General features: G+C 34.9%; 1 protein-coding gene across 6 annotated transcripts in view; it reads left to right on the top strand.

Annotated features, from left to right (window-relative positions):
* SNTG1 (syntrophin gamma 1) overlaps positions 1 to 26,859 on the top strand; it is a 332,986-nt gene that overhangs the window by 243,090 nt on the left and 63,037 nt on the right. For all 6 annotated transcript variants that reach the window (XM_054060096.1, XM_054060099.1, XM_054060101.1 and 3 more), the window contains one exon: positions 19,303 to 19,341. In XM_054060096.1, coding sequence (XP_053916071.1) covers positions 19,303 to 19,341 — 39 coding nt within the window. The remainder of the gene's footprint in view (positions 1 to 19,302; positions 19,342 to 26,859) is intronic.

Genomic DNA, 26,859 nt, shown 5'->3' with positions numbered 1-26,859 from the left:
ACATTAATTCATCCACCATCTGCAAGCTTCCACGCAGAACAAGCCAACTTTCTGGCTGTTTATTCAGACTTATAATGCTGTTGCTCTATAGAACCTTTCTTTTCTCACTAGGCACCCTGACAACTGAGGGTGCTGTTTTTTTCTCTTGCTATTGTTCTTTCAGACTATTAACAGTTCTTGCTGCCTGAAGTAGTTTATTTTTTTTTCTTAAAACAATAGATAGGTACACTTAAATTTTATCTGGTAATGCTTTATGCAGCTCTGATGAGACTATAACTATGGTTGCTTAATGTAAATTGAATTTTGGGAATGCACTGTTGTTACATGATATATTTTCAGTGTTTTGAAAATAAGTCTTGCTTATAATTCTACACCAGTTTTCATAAAATACAGAAACAATGTTTCTGATGTTTTATAATATGGAAGTAGTCAATAATAATATTATTATGCCAATCTTTGTGTTTACTTTAACCCGAAGACATCCTGTGAACTAACCGTGAGAGTTAGGGTTTATGACTATCCATTGATCTATTTTTAGAACTACCCTAATTGTTATTAGCTCATATAAATGGAACCAATGATGCTTTATTTCCTGTACTATACTTCTATTTTAAATTGTCACTTTCTGGAAAGAATTAGTTATGTGACAGCATATGTGATAAGTGAATATAAGAAACATTAGAACACTGAGAGGAAAAGTATGAAACTGTTGCTTGGAACAATGATCAGATGTGGTTAGAGTTCCCTATATTTTCTTTCTTTACAGGATGGTCATTGACATCCTGTTTATGTTAGCGTTTTTCCTCTGAGAGAGGCATTTACTCACTGTCATTCTCCCTTGTTGTGGCATCCAATACCAAAGAAACAAAGACACTAGCAGATTCTATTTGAACTTTTGGACAAATTGAGATTTATTTCCTTTTCTGAATTTTGTTTTCAGTTAACTTACTATTTCTGTCTAAACATAGTGAAAAATAATTTCTTTTCATTTAGATACCGTGTAGATTAGTCAACTTACATGCTCTTTCTCACTTCTACCTTTTGAAACAAAGGAAGCAGATAAAACCAAGAAAGACTAGAGAACTGAATTGTTTCTGAAATAATTTCAGAAAATTTTTGCCAGTGTGTTCCATTTGACTTTGTAGACTGGGATTTATTTTGCCTAACTTTAGATGTCTTAAAGTGGAATGTCTCAAGATTGATCCTTATGATATACTTTTGACGTCTATTTTATGATGAGATTAATTCCTTCAGGATGTCTTTCTTTCCTTTGACTAATAGGGGACCCTAAGGTGGTGACTTCAGATTTTGATACCTAAGGAGATGTGTATATCCTGTCACTGCTGTCTTTGAGGGACCAGAGACAGTTTCCTTGAATAAATCTACCAAAGAAATGCCTGAGTGTTTTGAGAAAAAATATACTAGTTTCAACCAGGAAATCTGAATTATTTTACTGTTTTCATGCACAAGCTGGCTGATGAAATAATCTGATGGTTCAAGTTCCGCAAATGAGTGTAGGAAGTACATGACTTTCTTTTCTTAAATTCCCATATGTATCTTAACAGTTGTGAAATGTGAGTCTCTGGCTCCAAAATCTTGTGTTTGAGTCTACAGTTGAATTAAATTTTTTCAAGAATAATGTCAAAATCTCTTTTGTCATGAGCTAATATGTCCACATCTGGCACAAGGGTGGTGTGACACAATTGCAGAATCATCTTTGTAGCTAGTACCTACCAAAGAGTAAGAAGATAAGAAAAAGGCAAGAGCAGAAGTAAAATCAAAATATCTTGACATCTCTGTCTTTGAATGGCAATCTTGCTAACTACATTTACATAACGGAGGCTGAAGATGGTGTCTGCAGGAAAACACATTTTGTCTGTGGTGGTTAGACTATCAATCATTGAATAGTGAGAGATAAAACTTGTATTATGATGGAACAAGATAGTTACAGTTCTAATACAGAGGCACAGAAAATTATATTCTGACTATTACAGAAGGCATTAAAAAAAAAAACCAAACCCAGTGTGTGCTGACTGATCTAGTTGACTTGATTTCAAATTTTCATCAAAAGACAGACTTGAAGTATGCACTCTTTTTCTTTGTATTCAGTAAATTAGAACTAGTATCCTCCAATGTTTGTAGAATAGTGCGAGTGGTGCCACTGATTTTCATTTCTTTAGCTCCCCAGAAACCATGGCAAGGTTTCACATGAGGTGAAATATATTGCTTTTAAATTACAGAACATTAATTAACTTGTGTATCGATATGCAACCAAAATGCATACTATGGAAATGTATTGTTAAAAGTGACTTAATATCACACTATAATTGATGATGTGGTGAACCTGTAAAGACTTTTCATTTCTTAAGGTGGATTCCTCTACAACTTGAGTCTTTTGAGCTCCGTGTTAAAAAGATTCTCAGTTTTAGCTATAACTTCAAAAAACAGAGGGGTTGTATTGAACCCAAAATTTAGTCTTAGCAATTCTGAAACTTAAGATTATGTGCTGAAACCTGAACACATTAAATTGAACGTGGACCTGGGAACTCTGATTCAGAAGAATCAGAATATTTCTTCTAAATAGTCACCTTATCTAGGGAACTTGTAGCAGGAAACTTCTGTCTTCATGGCTGGAGCATTTGCTATGACACATTCTGGTTATGGTGGCAGCACTCATTTTAAGACTTATCAATAAGATCTTCCACTCTTGGTTAGGAATATATATGATGAACTTCAATTAGTCGTGATAGCTTTTCAAATGAAATAAAATTACCTTTCTACACCAAACTTCTCCCAAACATTAAAACCATTAATATTATTTTAATATCACTCCAGGCTTCTAATACAAAGTATTACAAGTCTTACAGTGGTCAATAGTATCTAATAAAACTATTACCATCTATATTGCTAAAAGTTACTGCTACGAAGCTCTAAAACAACTTAAGTGAAATATTGTCCTTAGAGATAATTAAAAAAAAGCCCCATCTTTTTAAATGTTATTCAAATAGAAGAACCACAATTTGCTTGTTTATTGTAAGCCTTAAAAAAAAGAAAGCCAAGTACTGCAGAGAGAATATTTTTGGAATTTTATGTATGATGCTGTTATACAGCAAAGAATCCCTACACTTTATCTGATTCATCCAGTTTCATATGGAGTCAAATTAAATTGTAGCCTTGCACTAGAATTTAAATAAAGCAATACATCAGAATAATTGATAGGTTCTTTAATCTATGTAGAATTCATAGGAAGCTCTGCGAGTCTCTCTCTTCCTTCATTCCATTATTATTGAAAGCTTAAGTTGACATACTATAATAAAGATTATAATCTGTTTGGTTACAAGATGCTTTGGAGGAACATCATACTCACTCTCAGTATTCCACCCTTGTGAAAGGTAACAAGGAGTCTGCAATTAATTTAAAAAAATCTCTTCATTGATTTGAAGTGGCAAAGAAATTATGAAGACAATAAAGGAAGTAGGAACAGTCTGACTGGGAAGGTTAGTAAGCGATGGGTTTTTTGCAGAGAGGTAACACATGGAAAAAGGAAATCCTCATTAAGCTGCTCTTTCCTGCTAAAATGCCAAGCTGCCCTTTCAGTAGCAGTTGGAAACTTCCAGCTACTTTTACCTACTTTTGTTTAAAACAAGTTTTAGTGCTTCATTTCATTCTGAAATTAAACCTGCAATCCTTTTCTATAAGGAATGTTCTCTCAGAAAGTATTAATCACACATATTTGATTTGTATTAAAACACATATACATTTTTATATTTGATGCAAGTAATGAATTCTTTATTCCCCAATTTTACATTTTTATGAGCCAATTATCAGGTGCATCTAGTTAATCTGTCAAGAAAGCACTTTATAACTAAAGTGTACATACTGGGTTCCTAAATTATGTTTTGATGTGAGATCTCCTATGACTGGAAAGGTAGTCACTAATTTTTTAGGTAGAGAATGAGGAAATCATAAAACACTTCTGGAAAGGAGGCAACCAGATAGTTAAAGAATGCCTGTTCATCTCACCTGTGACTATTTAATGGTTCAGTATCATAAAATACCATATAAAATGCAACCCAGGAAGTGCCTGATGCATGTCAATCCTTACACTTACTTTTAGCTACATTAGCAGAAAGATGTTGTAATGTCGATGCAGATACACAGTTTAGCATGATAAAAACTAGTTTTATTCATAAGACTATTTTCTGAATATCATAAGACAACGTTTATTTCCATTCCAGGTTAGTGATAGATATTCTACTACAATTCCAGTGTGCTGCATTGAAACGATATAGGAGAATAGTAAAAAGAATTCTTATAGCCTATTTTGTCAATAATGAACTGACTATTTAAATATCAGGATAAAATGATGTTTTATTTAGATGAAACTGTTCAGAAATAGGTTTGAATATGTGCAACTAATCTATGTAGGGGTGGTATATTTCCATGTTTCATAGGTTTCCTGTTTGTACAGACAATGAGTCTTAATCAAAAAGCAGAGTAAAATAGTTTATGTCTAAAAATGCTTACAATTCTATCCGTTCATGATCACACTAACTTATAACAGTTTCTCCAGGGAATAATTTGTTCTTTACCTATCAAAAAAACATTATTTTCTTTGTGTTTATTTCCAAAAGTAATTTTGTAAGTTAATAAAAAGGATGAAAAACTTCCTATGGCTTGTCAACATGCTGCAACTTCTCACATAATTCAGCTGACTTGCCATTGTCAAAGGAGTTTTAGCAGTTCTTATTTGGTATCTGATTGCCAAGAAACTAGACTTCTTTTTTTGTAACTACTTTTTTTGCTAAAACATAGGAATTCAATCTAATTCAGCTAAATTAAGTAATCTCACGGAAATGTTAGGTGTTTTTCCCTGAGAAGGCAAGATCGTCTCCACCCGAACTCCCTATATAGTCAATAAGAAATTGTCTTTAAGACTTGAAGAAAGTGAACTACTACTCCTAACTTAGGTACTTACTTCTATCTCATTAACTATGTAAAGAATGCAGACATCCTCAGAGAGTAATTCAATCTCCTTGAATTAAGTACCTACCTCTTCCGTTTCTAATAGGAAATGGCAAGAGGGTCCTTTAGCATAATAACCTGCAGGTTGGAAGAGTCACCCAGACATGAGAGACGGGAGCATTCTGTGCTACTCAGCCTGCAGGGTCTGGTGCCACCTGTCTCACCCCTGGCCAAAGGTTGTCTGGAAGTCAGCCTCCAGTCTGAGTCCCTGCTATAACTTCCAGAAACTGTTCCCTTTAGCATCCATTGACCCACATGTAAAATTCATGCCAATGTTGTCTAGCGGGAGGCAGGGCTTTCATCTAGGCTATTAAGTAGGATTTATTCATTAGGAGTATTGCTTAAGTGCATCAGATACATGGTTATCTCCTTCAGCCTGAATACTGTATATCCAATATCATGAGTAGGTAATCTAGTATTACCTACCACGATCAAGCTGGACAGACACTTCATTCCCTATACTACAGTGCAGCTTTTATTTTTGCAGAATTTTTAACAACTCATTTTATTAATCTCGTAATCGGTGCAATCCCCAAACAGTTGTTTCAGCACAACTGAAAAGCTGCGGATGTTGGGTAGATATACAGGCAGGAAGAGAGAAGTCAGCACAAACTTCTGCAAGTTTTCCATAAAAGAGAAAGATCGGCAAAAACAAGCCTCATACCGATATCTCCAATTGAGCAACTGGGAATTTTCTATATTTGTGAATGTTGTAGTCAGGTCGGCCTTCTTTATAGGAAAAAAAAGGTTTTATTGGACATTTCTGGATATATATATTTGTTTAATATTTCTTCACTGCAACACCAAACTACAGCTGTTGTGTTGATTTAGAAAAGCACCCGGTGTACATTGTATTGCATTACTATTCTGTTCAGAAAGAAGCAAATATTCCTTTTCTCACACAAGTGTTATGGGAAAGGTAACCTGAGGGTTCCTGTTCCCGGAAGAGGAAGGAGGTAATTAAAACTCCCTCTAGAACAAAAAATAAGTGAAAAATTTAATCCTCCAAACTTTTAGTAAGGTTGATTTTATTGGAAAATGTCCATGGAACTATGAATGTCATTTTAATTAGGACACTTCATGAATAAAGATGTTGCCAAAGATCAAATGGAACTGACATTGAGACACCTATTCTACTGTTTCAGATTCCCTTTGTGCCCTACTAGTTAGTTTCTTCCATGAAGTATTCTGAGGTGTTGCAAAGATTTTTCTCCTCATGAGTTTTCCTGAGATATTCAGTATGTCTGCAGGGGAACTCTTAATTTTATTATTGTAAGAGGAGTCATGGAAATGCAAATGCAAATATAAAGCAAATCTTGAAGGACATTAGCTTTATAATTATTAAATATTATATAAGTGAGCAGTGACAACACAGGTGTTTGGGTTTTCAGCAATGAGCAGTGTCATTTGACTCTGCATATTTTCATATGATGCACTTGTTAGAGGGAGCTAATCTATTAGTTTTCCATTTATTTTCTTCTTTACCAGGCAGAAAAACACAGTCTACTCATAAATGTATATCTTAATAGTGTGTGTATTCTATTTAAATGTTTACCTCATTCTATAACAGTAGCAATATTCATTTTAAAGGAGGTTTTTCTACATCATAAATAAGGTGTTTCACAAGAATAAATATGTCCGTTAGGGCCAACACAATGCCTATGGAGTTGTGGAGCTAAACATTCTTTTTCAGTTCCTCTTTAAATAATTGATAAATCATAGTCTGTAGGCATGTTTAACATCAGAATTATTTCCTTTTGCACTGCATTAGCATAAATGTGCCTTGATATTGCTATATAAACATAATCTATAAACTTTAAAATACTGTGGCAAAAAAAAAAAATTCTAACAGGCTCTTGACAAGCTGTTTTAAACAGGTTATTTTTAAAGTTATTTGCCTAATGAGATAGTCAGTTTACCTCTCCTGACTATTTAGCAAACTACGCCTGCGCCTTAATTAAGCCAGCTACTCTTGCTGCAGCGGTATGTACATTAGCACCTTCATTTACAAAAAAAGTTAACCATAAATAGCATTTTCAACTCAAAATGTAATGAGCAAAAGTCAGGAAAATATAGTAAGAAGTTTAAATAATAATAAAAGAGTCTCTCAGAGTGGAACTCTCTGAGGCTCGCAGATGGTTCTACCAGTAAATAGGATAGGTTGCATGCCAAACCTAGCTTAAAGCAATTATAGCTGTCTGACCTCTATTTAGTCTTCTGAAATAAAACCCACTTCCTATTATCTTTGTAAGTGCATAGAACAAATCACAACAAAGGACAGCTTATGCATTTTATGCTTACATTTTTTTAAACCATAAAGACTCACAGAAACTTCCCACTTGCTCCTAGTTATAATACTGTTTGTTCTTTACAGTGGAGCAACTTAGAAGGCAATTTGCATCTTGACCAAGTTATCAGCAAATAATAAAAAATAAAATCAACTTACCACATTATTGATGCGATATTTGTTACTGCTGAAATGCAACTAGACTGGGTTGGTGTTCTGAAATCTATCGACACAGATGCACTTTCAATGAAAGATCTAAAAAATGCTTCTAGAACTTTATGTACTGTGTGAAAACTGTCACATATACTGCAATATGTAATTTTTCAATGAATATTGAATTTTTTACCTTGTCATTGTCCGTTGAAAAATTATTTTCAAAGTTGATATTGAGCCCAATAAGATGCACTTTAATAGTGCTTGTCTTAGTTAATTCATAATATCAAGAAATTGGTAATTCATTAAAGGCTAGGGAAAATCCTGCTGATTCTTAATTATTCAAAACTCTTTCCATTTAAAGATTACAAGGCCATACTCAAGGCAAGAAAAATATAACATCTATCATTACTGTGTCAATTTAACATTAATGTGAAAATTTAAATACTCCTCAAATACACTTCTTAAAAAAAAAGAAGGAAACAAAAAAATAGTCTGAGCTTGAAAACTAAGTTCTTTCTGCAAAAAATTGTACCTACCCTTTTTGGTAGTTTGACAAATTCTACCCCTTGACCTCCCTTTCAGCCATGGTCCCACAAATACATCTCTCTTTTCACTTGTATATGACCATAGTACTCATTTTTTTCTTGCATTCAGAAATTCATTTCAGAAATACCAAAAGATACTTGAGAAAACCCATATTTATGAGGAATTTTGCTTAGTATTTTATAACGAATTCTTAGTTTTGACTTGAAATTGGAGATAATTAGAAGGAATTGCATTCTTTAGAAGGGAACTAAATTCAGGACCATTCAAGCTAGTAGCTTAACAGGTTGTTAAGAGAAAGGTTAAGGAGAGTGCAGTCTTTCCTACCTACAGCAACACAAAAGACTTATCCAAAAGAGTTCCTCATGGAAAATCAGTGCAGAGTATAACTGAATAGAGTGCTAGAGTGAGCCTGTGATTAATCTGAATGCAGAGTACAGTGAACCACAATGTGTATAAGAAGGAGGAACTAGAAGTGTTTTGCAAAATATGAGGACATGACTTTTAATAATAAAAGTACTACAAAATACTTTTGTAGTGTTTCGAGTGACATTTAAAGTCATTAGTTATACAGACTAATGATGAGCTTTCAGCAGAAACAAGTCCTGAAAAAATAAGGGATTTATAAGTATCTCACAGAGATATATGAAAATATTTATTTAATTTTTCTTTTAGTATCACATTTAGTAATTGTGTCAATACCTGGCACATTATCATGTGAACCTAATGTCTCAACAGCTATTTCATATTTTGTCAACCAAATTATTTAAGTAATGTAATACCAGGTGATTTTTTCAGCTTATTCACAAGCAGTTTTTATCTGGTGCTGTCAGCCAGATTGTCTCATAAATATTGCTGTTCTTCCTGAGAGCTCCGAGAGAATAAAACTGGGTAATTCTTTTAGACAGAAAAAGTGAAATGTGACATGATATGACAAAGACTGGGTATTCCTATAATTTTATTTTTAATCTACTCAAACTAAAGTAAAAAAACATGGGTTAGTGGTTGGATAGTGGAAGATATAATACCTATAAAGACAAGAGAAAGCCTCTTTAATTTCATTGCCTGAGGTAAAGATATTTGTCTATGCCACTGGCAACTGGCCATTTTATTGAACTTCGCCAGCAGGAATTTGTTTAGACCAGTATGCTATGGTATAAGTATTAAATATGTTTTAAAAATCACTAGCTATGTTTCTATCAGGCATTAGGTTCTGTCAAGACGGTTAATTGTCTCATGAATTTTATGAAACTGTGTAAAATTCCCCATTTCTTCTGCCATTTTACTACCCTCTTTGTCTTATTAAATGCCAGAGTGTGAACTGCAAATGTTATTACCTCTACTAAAGTGAAGAATCCTGAAATAATGCAAACTCTGGCAAACTGGGAACTCTTCATGGGCAAGATCAGAAGCCTGCTGATAGACTAAGACCATAGAAATGAAACAGGGTTAGCTGAGGTCTTCAACAAACTGGCTCTCATTCTGTTTCAGCCAAGTCAGAGTGAAAAGACCAGATTGGTAAGAGGGACCCAAAAGGCAAGGAGCCATGTGACCGAGAAAAGAAGCAACTCAAAAGCTGTCAATAGCACCTTTACAGGGAAGGAAAACAAGGAGAGTAACTAGTTTCAACAAGTATACTATATACAGAGCAAACTGATGATAATATTATGTTATGAGATATTTTTCTTAATGCATCTGCTTATGGTGCAAGTTGGAACTTTAGATGGGAATCAAATCTGTAGGTGCCCCAAACCAAATCTTAAATTGAATTTGTAGGTGTTATTGTTGGCAGTTTCCTTCCCAGAGAAGGCTGAGGGAGGAGGATGCCTCAATTGTAGCTTACCTGCTGGAGAAATCTCTTAAGAACTAGATAAAGAAATTACATGAGAAAACTGTTAAACTTTGAAATCCGGAATCAGAAGGTGTGGATTAGATGATTAGCAACACACTATAACACCTACCATACTTTCTACTTACAGGTGTTCTGAATAGGGAGATGGTGCTTCCTCAGACAGTGATGCATTACAGTGCTGCTAGCACTAGCTGAAGTTTCAGTGGAGAAAAAATAAAATGAAGCCTTGGCAGGAAAAAAATGTGACATTAAGGATCACCTTTCCCATGAGGAAGAAATGTATTGGTCATGAGTAGCTCACTCCTGTGTATGATGAAAAATCCACTCTAATGTCCGGACCCAGCATTTTGGGAAGCTGCCTGTATCCCAGAAGCTCGAATCTGAGGGACGATGCCAATGCCATCAAGCCAAATGGCAATTAACTGAGGCATTCATACACGCATGACTGCTTTCAATATGACTTTAAGCAGATCGAAAGCAACTACAAGACTCTTGCAGGAGGACTGACAGGGTGAGAACTGTTGTAAAATGTTAGTCAATCATCCTAGTCATGATGGAAAAATGTGTCCTTCAATGCTTGGATGCAGAAGCATTGTCACCAATAAGGGCTTTGGCTTCTTGATATTAGCATGAACTTGCAAGGAAATACATGGTGAAATGGAACTGCTTAGCCTGAAGTAATGTTTCAACTTTAGAAAAGCTACACAAAGAGCAGTCGGATTTTGGTTTTATTTTTTGGGCGTTTTTTCCTGTGATGGATTACAGGATAAGTAATGACTTTACACTGCAACTTCCACTAGATCAGGTTACTCAAAGCCTCATCCAGCCTGGATTTGAACATCTCCAGGGATGAGGCAACCACGACTTGTCTGGGCAAAATGTTCCTGTGCCTCACCACCCTCACTGTAAAACATTTCTTCCTAATATCTAATAGGAATCTACCCTCTTTCAGCTTAAAACCATTACTCCTTTTCCTATTAGTATATTCCCTCATAAAGAGATCCTCCCCATCTCTCATATATGCCCCCTTTAACTATTGCAAGATTGCTATAAGGTCTCCCTGGAGCCTTTTCTTTCTAGTCTAAACAACCCCAGCTCTTTCAGTCTGTCCTCATAGGGGAATTGCTCCAGCTCTCTGATCATCTTTGTGGCCCTCTTGACTAGCTCAAACAGATTCATGTCCTTCCCGTGCTGAGGACTCCAGAAATGAAGACAATACTCCAGGCAAGGTCTCATGAGAGCTGAGTAAAGGGGCAGAATCACTTCGCTCGACCTGCTGGTTACAATGCTTCTGATGCAGCCCAGGATACAGTTGGCCTTCTGTTCTGCGGGTGTGCATTCCTGGCTCATGTTGAGTATCTCATCCACCAGCACCCCCAAGTCCTTCTCTTCCGGGCTACTCTAAATCCATTCTCCGCTCAGCCTGTATTTATACTTCGGATTGCCCTTACTCAGATGCAAGATCTTGCACTTGGCCTTGTTGAACTTCATGAGATTTGCACAGGCCACCTTTCAAGCCTGTCCAGGTGCCCTTGGATGGCAAACCTTCCCTCCAGTATGTTGACTGCACCACACAGCTTGGTGGTGTTGGCAAACTTGCTGAAGGTGCACTCAATCCCACTGTCAATGTCCCTGACAAAGTTGTTAATACTGGTCCCAATACTGACCCTTGAGGAACTCCACTGTCACTGGCCTCCACCTGGACACTGAGCTGCTGACCACAACTCTTTGTGACCATCCTGTCAATTTCTTATTCACTGAATGTTCCATCCACCAAATCCATGTCTCTAATTTAAAGATAAGAATGCAATGTGGGATAGTGTTGAATGCTTAGCACAAGTCCAAGCAGGTGATGTCAGTTCCTCTTCCCCTATCCACCAATGCTGTAGCCCCCTTGTAGAAAGCCACCAAATTTTTCAGGCATGTTTTGCCCTTAGTGAAGCCATGTTGGCTGTCACCAGTCCTTATTTTCAATGTGCCTCAGGAGAGTTTCCAGGAGGATCTACTCCATGATCTTGCTGGGCATAGAGGTGAGATGGACTGGCATATAGTTCCCTGGATCTTCCTTTTTTTGCTTTTCTAAAAATGGGACTTACGTTTCGGCTTTTCCAGTCAGTGGGAACTTCACCAGACTGCCATGACTTCTCACATATGATGGATAGTGGCTTGATATGTTGTCCTTGATATCATAAAAGGAATTCCTTGATATCTTCAAGGGAAGACTGGATTGATAGTTGCTAGGTACATCATATTTTACTTGAGAATCTATGTATGTTTTCTTAAAAAGAAGTACAATTGTTTCAAATACCTATAAAGTATTCAGATGAATTTCCATTGTAAACTGTTTTTCTTTGGCAGATAGGAAAATGCTTTTAAATTGCGAGTGAAAGCAATACTCAAGAGGAATGTATTTCACTATTTTGTGAGTTGATGTTTTACTGATGGTTACCTACACCAGCTTTTTTATTCTTAGTGTGATTGATACTGCAGTAATCATATTCCAATGAGCAATCACTATTATGATAAAAAACTACAGTTATCCAGTTGCATTTCATTATCTGAAGCAATGCTTCTGGCATCTCTTTCTGGGTATTTTTTTTTAAGCAATATTTATTGTTCACAACCTTCCTAGCTGATCTTCAGTAGAGAGCTATACATTTCTCACTTTCAGAAGGGACCATAATAACTTTTTCAGGCACTGCCTTCCAGTTGTTACCATTATGACTTTAATAATATGCATGTTGCTGATGGTATTTCAATTGTGGAGATTCACTGTTGTGAAACTGTGTTGTTTTCAACAAGTATTTTCTTTAAAGAAGCACAATAGCAATATTATCATTAAGGTGATGTCCAGACTTAGGAATAGATATTAAGTATTGCAAGATTAAATTAAGTCGTTAGTCATTAGAATCATAGAATCATAGAATCACCAGGTTGGAAAGGACACACTGCATCATCGAGTCCAACCATTCCTAACACTCCCTTAGACCATGCCCCTAAGCACTTCATCCACCCGTTCCTTAAACACCTCCAGGGAAGGCCACTCGACCACCTCCCTGGGCAGCCTGTTCCAGTGCCCGATGACTCTTTCTGTGAAGAATTTTTTTCTGATATCCAACCTGAACCTCCCCTGGCGGAGCTTCAGGCCATTCCCCCTTGTCTGTCCTCTGTCACTTGGGAGAAGAGGCCAGCTCCCTCCTCTTCACAACCTCCTTTCAGGTAGTTGTAGAGAATAATAAGGTCTCCCCTCAGCCTCCTCATCTGTTTAGTGAACTTTTTTTTTTTTTTTTTTTAATATAAGTAATTGCAATCCTATTATCTGAACATCTCCGATGTAAAGACTAGATTTTATGCTTTTGCCCTTAGGGTCTCGCCATACCTTCATGTAATAGGCACAAATCTGGTGTTTCTTTGTAGTATCCATCTATAGCTCTTGTGCTGGTAGTGTTCAGTGCATCCCCGAATCACTATGAGTGAGGAAGCAAAGAAAGAAGTTTGATGGTATGCAGGTTGGCAATCATAGTTCAAATGGCCATTTGTCCTTTGACAGTGCTCTTACACGCCGTAAATCAATAATAGCTTTCAGTATACAAACCTTTTCTTTCCGTACGTAAGTTCAAGACCTCTGTTAGGAATGATTTGCATTTAACTGATCTGTTTTCCAGGGGAGCGATCCCAAGTCTTACTAGCTGTGCTTTGTTGTCCCCAAAAGTATTTATCAAATATCAGCACGTATGAGAGCTCAACAAAACAAAGCGCGTGCTCTCTGTATACTTTGTGCAGTATATAATACAAGGGCAGCCATTACAAGATTTTAAAAGGAAATTTGTAGCTTGTAGCCCTTTAAGTGCAAATATTAAACCAGAAAAAAAGATCTATCTATTCCTGTGTCTAGTAATAGCAGAAGTATAGTTATATTGCCCTTTCTCTTTCCAGCCAGCTACTACTCGGGGACTTCTTTGGTCAGCTCATAAGGGACTTACTGAATTATGCCTACCGTATCTTAATTGTCTATAATTTATGTCTTTGTAATTTTTTTATTCCTAAGAGATATTTTGTAACATTATTATATAAATTGAAACATATATAATGTTTCTCTTTTGTATTTTCAACTAGAAACCATAGTGAGAATGATTCAGGGACCTGTAGGAAAAGACTGTAAAGCAGAGGTTGTATTTATGCTTATGCATTATTCAGTGTTGCATCAAGCCTCTCCTCTATATGAATATTCATAATTTTTTTTTCCCCCTTTCTTCCATCAAGAAACTTGATGCTGAGTTCATTCAGGCTGAGTGCATTTGCAATCCAGTACATCTAGTCTTGAGAAAAATCTGAGTTAGGTATGAAAATACTAGAAATCATGGCAGTAATCCAAATCTTTCCATTCTTTGAATCACTTAGCTGGTAAAATGTGACCAGCAGACAGCAGAGAATGGCATCACTCTTGGTAGGTCAGGAAGCAGACATAAATGTTTTATTAAAGAGTTCCTATATTTTCCAGACCATCTTGACACATCACTCTGCATATTGTAGCTTATGGATTTAATTCTAAAATGTAATACAGCTTGTAAAATCAGCATAAAAAATTCCTACATTCAGTCTCTAGGTAGTTATACTTGTGTTTCAACATTTGATATATTTTGTAGGAACTGTTACATACTTTATTCAAATTTTCTCTGACTCCTTACTTTTTCAATGAGCATGTACTCATGGTTAACAAAAGTTCACAACCTTACCACAACTCATATCCTGTTGAGCAAATAAAAGCCTAGCAAGGACAGAAAATAAAGTTAATGAACTAATAATTCCAAATGTTAATTATTTACTCTTTCTTACTCATTCATTAACATAAAATTATCACAGCATGGATTCATATTTTTTTCCAAAGTGCCAGAAATTGTAATGATCTTGCTACCTGTTCGCAATCACTTAACATCCCAATGGTTTGAACCATATTGTTGCTTTAATGCATGAGCTAAAACTAAGAACTATTTGATGAATTTACATTCTTGTCAAGCTATTATATTTCAATTAACAGTTAATGAATGAAAATCAGCAATTAAGTAGTGCAAACGCTGAAGAAGACTACAGAGTCTAAGTTGTTTGGGGAAATCCAGATCTATGAACAACATGAATTTAAATCATAAAGTTGTCGTTTTTAACTGGAAAGTTCCTGATGAGGAAGGAGACCTGCAAAGTTACATAATATCGATGAGCTGCAAGAAAATGATAGATCAAATCATATGCAAAAGCGTGAGAGAATCTAATCTACTGTGTAAGTCAACAAAGCCAAGAGCTGATACCCACTCATTCTAAATGTTTCCCTTCAGTCTCGGCTGCTCTGTAGGTACTCCGGGGGAATTGTGTCTGTCAAGCAGTCTGTCCTGATGACTAACACTGTGTTATTGCCTCTTGCAGAGGTTTAGTTTCAGTACCCGAGACAGACATCATCATTGATCATCGCTCAGTGTATCACATTAGAACTACAAGCCTCTCATTTACAATACAGTTTTTCAGGAAATAGGATTAAAGCAAGTACGGGACACACAGTTTTCAAATATGTGATTGCTTCTATTTAAATTTTTAAGAACTGTAAAAGACTGGAATCAGTGCCCTTATCTCTAGATCATACCACCCTTAAGAGTCCTTAGGCCAGTATGTGCTTATGGAAAGGCACATTTCCTCATCATCTCATAAGGATCCTGTCATTACATTGGAACAGCAAATTTCATTAAAATAAATAGGTAAAAAAGGTCAAACAAACCCCTAATAAATAGTAGATTCAAGATTACACTTTAAAATCCTCTTACAAAAACTGAAAATAATTACTGAAGTGCTATTTGTTTAAAGATGATCTGAAATAGCAGCTCTCAGGGGAGTGAACAAATCAGTTCAGGTTCAACTGACTGTGAAAGTTTAAAATCCAGTTTTTGTGAGCTCAATCAGCTGCATTCCAGCAGGGGGCAAGGATAATAAGGTACAATTCACATAGGAAGATAATAGCATGGAATAGTATTCTTTGGAATTGCTGCTTCTCTGGCATGAAGACAGTCAAAATAAAATAAAATAAAATAAAATATTAAAAAAAAAAACCCCAAACATTGCAGTTTTTGCATCCTGAAGGGAAAGCCTGTTCATCTTCTCACCCTGCTGAGGTGAGAGCTTTCCATGTTCTTACTTGCTTTTTTGGCACAGCCAATAGTGTGAATACTGCTCATCTGTGGTAACAACTTCTAGTCCACAAAATTAAGTGAATTTGGCCATGGTGCATTCTTCTCTATGTCTCACTTCATATAATCTCCCTGTCTGATATGCTTCATGACTATGACGTCCTTGCCTTTTTACTAGTCAGATGCAACGTAATGCAGAAACTTTATGTTTTAACCTTTCTTCCTACTTCCATGTTTCACCAAATCACAAACTACTTTCTCAATGGTGTTTGTAGATTTTTTTTTTCCCCCTGCATTCATGGAAGTTGAACCACAGAAGTTGAACCAGAATAAAATTTCACCCCTCAGCACTCTTGAAGTAGAAGCAGATAGTTCTTGCTAGCTTCAAATCAGATTTCATAATGCTTTCTATGTCTTTGCCTTCAGAACAGAATTTGTTTATTAGCTTCTTTTGTCTCCTTCAGTACCACTCATTTTTTGTTGCTCTGGATAAATGAGTCTTTAAAAAGAATGGTCTCAGAGCACCTACCTTTCTTTCTCAGTGTAGTATCAGCCAAGATGTTTTGTTTAAAAATATTATGTACATATATGTTTGCAATGTATTGTACTGGTGTCTTCTGATGAAAACAAATGTTACTCATTTGCATCAGTTATGTAGTGTTGTGTACTGTGATTGTGCTTAATAAGTAACAGTATTACAATGAGTTCAGTAATGTTATGGAAGATGGAAGGAACATTTCTCTTTTAGGTAATCTGTAAGGTAACAGAAGGTATATATTTTTCTCTTTTTATTTGCAAAAAATGTTTACATTTAGATTTTGATTCCTAAGGATTGCTGGATATGGATATGTAGCTTAAATTTTACTCAGTGTATTTTGTAACATGCCAGTGAGATCAATGTTGGCTAATGTTTTTCTTTCCATTTTCTCAAGACAGTGTATCTCGTAATCTCAAAGATCTGTAGCTTCTGTTCCCTAACCATAGATATTTTTTTTTTCATAACATCCACTATTTATGAATGTGAATGATAACCAACTAGGGTGTTCCTAGAACTAATCACACTAATAATTTTTAATTCCAAGTAGAAATGAACACCTGTAATGCAGTTTGCAAACTAAAATATATACATTTCAAGGAAACATCACCATATTAGCTGAAAGATAAACATAATTGTATTAATTCCTAGAAGTAACAATGATTAAGAAAAGTATGTGATATAGGTGCTTAGATCATACTTTAAAAAATGAGCTGAAAATTTGAGAAAATGATATTTGGATCATGCATTTACATTTTCCAGGAACATTTAAAAGTACACAAGACTTTTAATGTGCTTTATTTCTCCTACAAAAAAATAATCTTTTTATATGAATTAAACAAAAATACTGTCAAAGTATTTAGCATGTAACTGTAACTTGCCCATAAAAATATACTTGCAGTATTTTGTTTAAAACAGAAAAATTTCTTTTTCTTTACAGTTTTCTCTCATAACTTTCTTTTTTTTATAGTGTTGGCTGTAGTCTTTGCTTAAACTAGAAGGAAACACAGTTTTGACAAGGATTTTAATAGTGCATACTAACACAAACAGGGATTTGTCATGCTGGAGTATTTCATGTCAGATTTAGGAATAAATCCCTAAAGCCTTGAGATCTTTCTTTTAAGAAAGCATATAAGATAGTTGGTATCATGTAAAGTGTGGATCCATGTTATTTTAGTACTTTGTCCTGTGAATGTCCTATGTCCTCTAATGCTTCCCCTTGACTTAGAAAGGAGGAAAACGAAGCTGATGATTCAAGAAGGGAGGGTGGAGATCTTTTTCTGAGACTTTTGATTCAGGATACATTTGAAAACCAACTGAAATTGCTTGCTAGCATGTTCTTAGCAGTGAGCATTGTTCTTTGATAGCAAAACCGTGGGGTGTCATTGACAGACTTAGAGATTTGCTCAGTATCTGCATAAAGAATACAAAGGTTACTACTGCAATAAATAGTCTGTTTTTAAAGTTTGTGAAATACAGTGCCACTCTGCATATAGTTATTTAGAGAAGATATTGTAAATACTAGAGGAAATTCAGTAGTGATTCTTGTTTTCTTCTAAAAAGATGTCATGCCTTTGGTTGAAGCAGTGTAAATGTTACACTGTGGTTTCAGGGCTGGGTTGGTTATACAATTGATTTTTAGTTGGCAGTTCCTTTATTTAGAAGATGTGGTTTACTCCTTTACTCGTAGGTACAAAAACAATTGTGAAAAGCTAATTTAAGACATCAAGAAATGAATTCTAGTTATTAAGTACCTTTCATGAACGCATATGGTAGATTTACTATGTTTGCTTAAAAGCTTTCAGGGATTATGCTTAACATATATTAAAAAAAAAAAAAAAAAGAGAGGGAGTATTTTCTTCTATTAATGACAGAAATGGGCATGTTCCATGCTTAATTCTCCTTGTATTGGATACTTGTGTCAAAGCTACCAAAGTTTATTTAGACGGAGACAATGGTCTACAGGGTTAAATACAAACTCCTTATGAAACAGGGTTCTTATGCAGGTTTTGTCTTTACTTTCTACCTTGAGATATTGTTGAATGATTAAAAAATATACTTTAAAATTAGCAAAAAAACTGATTGCACACTTGATTTTGCACCTAGGATACAAGAATAGAATAAGGGATATTTCAAAGGCTATTCCAGCCAAATTTTCCATCATTGTCTAAGGAAAGGAATTTTCTTAAAGCTTCATTATTTTGGTGGGTGGCAGTAAGTTTTTCTGCATTACTTATATAGTTAAAATACTCTAGATTAAGTTATAGTTTCTCATGAAAAAGAGAACAAAAGTTGTAAATTACAGAAAATATTTTGCATGTATTCTTCTTTCATAAATTCATAGATTCATAGAATAATAGAATCATAGAATTGTGGTTTGGGTTGGAAGGGATCTTAAAGATAATCTAGTTCAAATCCCCTTGGCATGGACACGGACAATTCCCTCAAGACCAGGCTGCTCAAGTCCCCATCCAACCTGGCCTTGAACACTTCTAGGAGAGGAATTCCTGTATTCTGAACAGCAAAATAAAACACAGTATGACCATGGAAAGGTCTCATTATTCACATGAGTTTGTCAAAGATTTCACTGTTTTTACTGCAGAAGATATATTTATATTTTTTTTACAGACATAATTTAAGAGGGAGGTCTGATATGTGTCTCTAAAACCTAATGTTTGGGTTTTTTTTCTTCTAGTGACCGAGCATTAATTTATTTCTTTATTAATTTTTCTAGATTAAAAAAATCAACAGGAATTTTCCCGTAAACCAGCAGGTAAGAAAAAGAAACTTTGGGTTCATTTCATTTATAATATTCGTTTCAACTCTATTTAATTGTGTGGTAGATCTACATTATTCTAGCTCCAGAATTCTTGGCAGATTTTCTTTAAACAAGTACCTTTTTCTTCTGCAGTCAAAAGGAACTGGAATTTTTGTTCATCGTATGATCATGCCTAATAATTTTAAATTAGCCTGTTTGATGCATATATAAATACACACACACATATACATATGTATGAAAGTTTTCTTTAGATTGCATCTTACTCATTTTATTATAAAAGGGGGAACATGATAGTTATGCTTTACATAATTAGTAAGTATCGATCATCGTTCTTTTAAATTTCTAAAAAATGTATAAATTATATTGTCCAAATGAAAGCATAAAATATTAATGCTTGTCCATGCTTATGGAGAAGGGGAGTAGCAGAAATTTGGAACAAAATGAGTCATCTGACTGTCTTGAAATTCGTCCACTGGCAGTCTTGTATTTCAGGAAGGCATTGCAATGCCTTAAAAAAGAGGACTAAGATTTCTTAAATAGTGGTGGTTTCTTGCAAAATACATCACAAATACAATTGCTGCTCTTCTATACAGCTGTTTTACCAGGTGATTGGATTAATGGAACAAAGTGACAGACCTGTGTGTCTTAAAAAATCTGTTCTTTCTACATTTTTGTTGTTGTTGTTTACAAAGAAGCAAACTACAGGCAGCTTGAAGTTAAAGACTAAAATTCTGATGTTCTACTTGCTAGAGACCTTAGTAAAAATGGACACGGCCACATCTCCTCAAAAGGATCAGCATGTATTTTAGAAAACTGTAAATATAAATACAGCATGAATAAAAATATTCGGGATAAAGCTCAGTATACTGCAAATCATCAAAGACTTATTTGCAAAATAGTCTTGTTCCCATCCTGCAGTAATGCCATTAATTGCTCTGTGATATAGCACAAAAACAATTGAAAAAGTCACCATTTTTTGATGGTCTACTTGTTACAGAGTACATGCATACTAAATTAAAACAAGTAATTAAAGTATGCATGTGTTGTACCTCACAAGTATTACATAATGGGGTTTTCTTTTAAAGAAACTTCTAATAAGAGAAAACAGAGAAATCTGATTCCTCAAGAGGAACAAATTATTTCATTGTAGAATGAAAGAAATATGTTTAGGACTGAGCGGTAAACTTGCCTTGAAGAAGGCAGGTTTGAGGAAGAAAAGTACCGTCACCTCCCTTACACCACATCTTCATCCAGTCAACATATTTCTCAGTTCCCTGCCTCTGATCCAACTTTAATAATATGTAATTATGTTTTATATTATATACACATATGTAATATGTTTAACTTACAAGGAAGGGGTTATTATTTTGTTTGCTTCTTTCTTCATGAGAAGGTGCACAAATCATAAGAAATGAATTACAACAACAACGGCAACAACAATAATAATAAATAGTAACTATATGAGTATGTATACACTTAGTTGGAATAAATAACATGTAATAATAATTAGATACGTTCTTATTTGCCCTTGATTCTTGATTCTTTGTCTGAATTACAGTTACTCAGATTTTTAGACATTTTTGTCTCACTCCTGCCTCCTTAAGTCACAGAAAGAAAGTGGTTTCTCACATTCAGCAATTTAACATAACCGTTGCATTTGGGAATTTTGAGAAAAGTTTCTGTAACCTCAGTTACTGGCAGTGGTAAAGCGATGCTACTATTTCAAAAGGATAGGAAGGACAAAACGCCCCCTAAACACAAATTAACTAGCTTCGTTTTCACAGTTATGATTTACTCTGAACTTATCTCTTTGTTTTTATTAATGTGAAAAAAACAAAAAATAGATATATAGAGTTATAATGTCCCACCATGCTAACGTATCGATTCAGTGATCTTTGCTGTTGTGGATCTCTCAGCATGTGTGGTCAATTAGGCATTTTCCTCTTCATTAGAATTCCAATGGAAAGCAAAAATAACTTTCTTGGCTTGAATACCTTGTTGACATGTTGTCTGTTAGAGCAGCCTGTAATTAATACAATCTTATCTCACCAGCATCAATTGCTGTATTCCAAAGGAATCACCATGGACAATTTCAAGAAGGTCAGCCAAAAGGTCAAACTGAAAAAAAGAGGCCAGTTTGGTTGGCAGTGAGGCTGATAAGGTCTCACTGCCCATCAAATACTGAAAAAGAAAAGGGTTTATTGATCTGTGGATAACTATAATTTTAGGGAACATTAATTTAAAAAATAGACTCCTTTTTGGCTTTACCTTATGTAAAGAGAGTTGCAAATTTTTATTGTAGAAGGATCTAGGAAACATAATTTAAGTTAAATACGGTATTTCTGAGACGAGTCAGAGAAGACTACACAGATCTAAGGTTGATGTTTGTCTTCTGATATGCAACAGACATTAACATGATATGCACTGAAGAAAAAGGCCTTTCTATTTGTTACGTTAACACATTGTTATTTAGCTAAATATTAAATTATCATCTTGACTGCTTTTGCAGTCTTGATATTTTTGCCTAAGAGGCTAAATACCTAGTTTCAACTCGTTTCTGCAAGCACATCACGAACTTGAACTCTGAAACTGATCTGACTGGAATTTTACTTCTAGATTTTTTCTTACAACGCATTTTACCTAAAGTGATTAATCCGAACTACAGGCATATTATCTATTTAGGATTGAAATGCCTCTATGTCTTACTATATGCCCTATAATTTGTTCAAAAAAAAAAAAAGCAGTAATAAGACAAAATGTAAGTTTCTAAGTACCTATAACGAAACATTTTTAAACATCTATTGAAAAACATCTGTTGATGAATATGTTTTAGAGGGCTATCTTCAATCAATACCAATAAAAAGAAAGATTTGTACGATCATGTGGCTTTTCAGTTCTCCCTCACTGATAAAATTTTTACAGTATATTTTACATTTCTTCTCCGTATTCTTGAATGATTCTTGATTAATAGCAACAAATTACACTCTTCGGCCTTTTCCTCAAGTATCCTTCTTTTGCTAAATATCAAGTTATAAGGGGTTTAATACCTTTCTTGCGCTTAGATATTATTAGTATCTAAAATGCATTTGAAGGTTTTGATTTTTACACCTTTGTCTAAACAATGTTTCCACAGAATTTTCCGTCAACAGTGGCAATATTGCAAGTTAATCTTTTGACTGCTCTCTTCATCCTATCATGCTTAAAAAAGCACCCAAAACCATACTTAATTTCACTTAACAAATGCCAGTGGGGTTTTTTTACGAGCAATAGCAGAATAATTGAAGGTTACTTTCACTTAGAATTTTTATATATGCATATATGTGCATATACATCTACATATTAAAATAAAATTAATACGTATATATGTATCTGTATATATGTATGTGGATTTAATTTAGTTTTTAAAAGTAAAAGGAGGAAGGCAGTTGTGAAACTAGTGCTAAGGAACCAATCCAGTTATAACTCCTTTATGAATATATAAATAATATATATTCTTGATTTAGAGAAGAACATGTCAGCACAGACAGATCCATTAGCATTACAATTTTGAAATGAATCTACATAGGTGTGGAAGCTACAGTAACGCTAACAGTGTTATACAAATGCCTATCTGCAACAAATTAAAAGGATAAGAAAAGAAGTGATTAGAAGAGAATTGGTGACTGCACATAGTGTCACACCTTTCCTTTAAGGCAGTAATTTTAAAAGTATAGTACCATCAAAGAGAAGATTGGTGAATACTTGAGAAAAAAACCAAAACAGATATAATATGCAGTTTAAATATGCACTAAGAATAATACTATATCATGGACAAAATTTCCATAAATCCAGAGGAAACAATCCAGAGGCCTCACAGAAAAGAAGCACAAAGAATAGAATATTTTAAGGTTTGAGGCAGAGGCCTCTCTGTTTGATCAGCCAAGATGGGAGTGAAAGCACAGACATGTTTCCTTTTCTTGAAGCTCATCACTGTGGTTCAGCTGTTACCCTGAGTACAGCAAAAATCAGCTCTTATGAGAGTTATCATTAGACAGGTGTCTTCTGAAAGGTGACATTGACTTCCCTGCTAACCCTTTCCAAAAGGTAGGAAAACACACCTTACCTCTGTAAAGTGTGGTGGTGTATTGTGGACAAGCATTGTCCATTCCTTTTAAAGTCCCAGTCTTTACATTAGCCACAGTGAGTTTACAAATGTGCTGATCTCAGCTGAAAGTCGACTTGATAGCATCTGGGGAAATCAGCATTAGACAGTCTTTCTAAGAAAATCCTCTGATCCTTCTCGGAGTGGGAATCCAAATGTATTGCCTCCAGCTACTGGAGATACTAGTGCACATTATAACCCTCATTTGCTGTTTGGGTTTTATTGGGATTTGGCATTTAATGATTAGCATGCCAGGAAGATGAGCTGGTTACATCTGGTTTAGGCGTGCAAGGGAATTAAATGTTTAGATCTAAATCTTAGTTTGGCCTTCAGTTATATATGATGGATATAAATTACAGATGGGAAAGCTGTAACTTTCTGATAGTGCTTTAAACTTATTTTGCTCAAGAAGCTAGCGGTAGAAAGCAGATTCAGTGTCTGACAAGCCTGGGGAGCTGATTTTCCATTTTATTGGATTGTGATTGTGTTCACATACATGTTCACAAATGCAATAGATATTGTATTGCTTCTCTACTACATATACAAAAGTCAAGTCTCAGGGTTTCAAGTGAAACAGAGATTAGAATATCTTGATAAACAGTGTATTAAAACTGTCCTTTCCCATGCTCCATGTCTCATCTCTATTAAGATTAATTTAAAGGCTATAACCCTCCACCTAGTGATGTCACTGCTGAATTCACAAAACAAACAAAAAAAAGGATAGTAGGGAAGAATGCTTAAATCCTTTAAGTTGGGCACTATTTCTCTACTATCCACAGGCAGCATGAGCATTTTTGAAAGATGTGTTTTGTGTTATTGCTACAGAAGATAAGATATTTTCATTAAATAATTTTAATTTTCAGTTTTAAGAACCTTTCCCTCTATAATTTCCTGCATTTATGGGAAAAGAATTCAAAAGTTAACAGTTTATAATGAAAATTATATGATAATGAGACAGTGTTTCTATCTTCACAATTGTGTTTAGCTCAGTTTTAAAATATCATGGCATAATAAACTGATGCCATGCTAAGCAACCAACTAGGGCATAATTGTGTATGTCAGATTCCACACCACTCAGTTGTCATGGATCCGAGCATTTTGCAGGCATATTTATGTTTTTTATGACCTTCATAAATGTACATGGATATGCTCATTTTCTTGTGCCCTTGATATAATTTAAGAAAAACAACTACATGCAGCTGTACCAGATAAGCTATGCAGTACTACCTTACATTCTGGCTTAATAGGCTGCTGTTCAGCTTGATTAAATTTACTCATTAGGACAGTCTCATTTAAAATCACTTCTAAAAATTCAGCTCAGTAAGTTTACTTTACTAAAACCTAACTTAAAAACACTGTGTAAGGGTGAATAAATGCAGATGCCACAGTGACTGGCTTGCCTGTCACTCAAGCCAGTGTCCTTTGCTGCAGATGTGTCACATCTGTATTATGCTTAAAAAGGTGAATTGCATTGCTCAGGTGGACTGATAGGGCAACATCTGCTCTACGTAGAAACATCTGTATGAAACACAACACACGTCTTTTTTTTTTTTAATTTGAAGAATAATAACCTCTAAGATAATTTTGCTGTTGTATTATTTTTAAAGTGGAATGATAAAACAGTACACAACTGAAAGGTGACATGTCCTCAAAGAAAATCAAGACGTTGCTCTAGAAGTATATGTTCCTTATTTTTTTTTAATTAATCTTCATGATTTTGCATGACTGTTGAATTAATTGTTTTTCAATATGCCGTTATTGTAGTTCCTCATAGTAACCATTCTGCAGCTCTTGACTGACAGTTATTGAACTTTCAGGTCCTATGGTACATCTGCTATATCACCATCTGTTGTCACAGTAAGGGTTTGATCAGAATTATTTTGAAGGAAAATCTCTGAAATGAAGCTTCTATTGTTAAATGTTTATAGAAACACACAGGGGGAGCTGAGTTCTTGCTGTTAAATTAAGCAGAAGTGCACAGTAGGGTGTAAATTATGCTGCGCTAATTCCCCACATTATATTGTCAGCCATCTATGGCACTCAGCATGGGTTATTGCTCCATAACATAAACCTTTGAAAGACTTATGTTGCTTCTTAATACTTTATTTAGCTTTCTGTAAAATAAAATGACAGTCTATTATCTATCTATCTATCTATCTATCTGAAAATATGTTTGGTTGATACGAAACACTTTTCACTGAGCAGTTTCTTTAATTGTTTTAGATGCTTCTCAGGTGCTCCGCATTAGAAAAAGTATGCTTCCTGTGGCAAATAAAAGAGTTTTCTTCCCTTTGCAATATGGTAGTCCTGAGTACCTTTTGAACTTCAGGACATGAAGTTTTGAAGGGCAAGATGTGTCATAGATTGTTAGAGGTTTGGGGCTGAGGAAACCATGTTGATTTTTGAGGGGAAGGTCAGACTGCTTCTTGAAGATAGCAGAGTACCTGATGAGTAAGATAACATTCATGTTGTGAGTGGCTTGATGCAGTTATTGGATAGCAGTGCTTATGTCCTAAGGCTGCATACCGTATAGCTCATGAGAGGATGGAAGTAATTTTGGCACCCACTGGAAATTTAGATGATAGAAAAAAGTGATTACATCAAGTTCTTATTTAAATCTCAAACTATAAGTCTCATGCTGTATATCAATTCATTTCTGCATGCCCAGCAAATTCAGTTTTCCCTCAAGTGTAGATTTCATTCTCATTTACATATTTTTCTCATTTATCTTCTCATATTTTTTCCTAATGCTAACTTGTTTGTATAGGAAGTATTAGCTATTTTTTTTTACCTGCAATATTAATGTCATTCTGAAAATTGCTTTCAGAGAGGATTAGTTTTTCCTGATTAAATTTAGTGACAGCATCCATGTTAGATCTGAGTTTAGATTATAGTTGATACAGGGATGAATGTACTGTGTTCTCCACTGAAGACTTAAATAGGGCAGATGAATAAATGGAGTCTAAATTCCTCGCTTTATTGTGGACATTTAATATTGAGTGAAATAAATAGACATATCCCACAACTAAGTGCTATTAAGTGAAATCCTACATTGATGTATGAATAAACAAATGTTACTTATTTTCTTGTTCTGGAAGAAGAGCTACTAGATATTATCTGCATTGTAGGGACATTTCAATGGTAGATGACAGAGAGGACTTGGGAATCTATGGGAAAGTGATGTGATGTTTAGCTGTTACCCATTTTGTACTTGAAGAACTGTGAACCATCAGGATAATGTCCAAAGCAACCAGGATGTAGCACTACCTTGGGCAGCTCACAGAGGTGAATCTGATAGCCCTTTTTGACTTAGGGGTCTGAGTCAAAGTGTTCATTCATTTCAATTTCAAAGCTCCAAACACGTCCACAAA

The sequence above is a fragment of the Cuculus canorus genome, chromosome 2, assembly GCF_017976375.1.
Source record: "Cuculus canorus isolate bCucCan1 chromosome 2, bCucCan1.pri, whole genome shotgun sequence".
Lineage (NCBI taxonomy): Eukaryota > Metazoa > Chordata > Aves > Cuculiformes > Cuculidae > Cuculus > Cuculus canorus.
The sequence above is the reverse complement of the archived record's forward strand: the minus strand, read 5'-3'. Positions and strand labels throughout refer to the sequence as shown.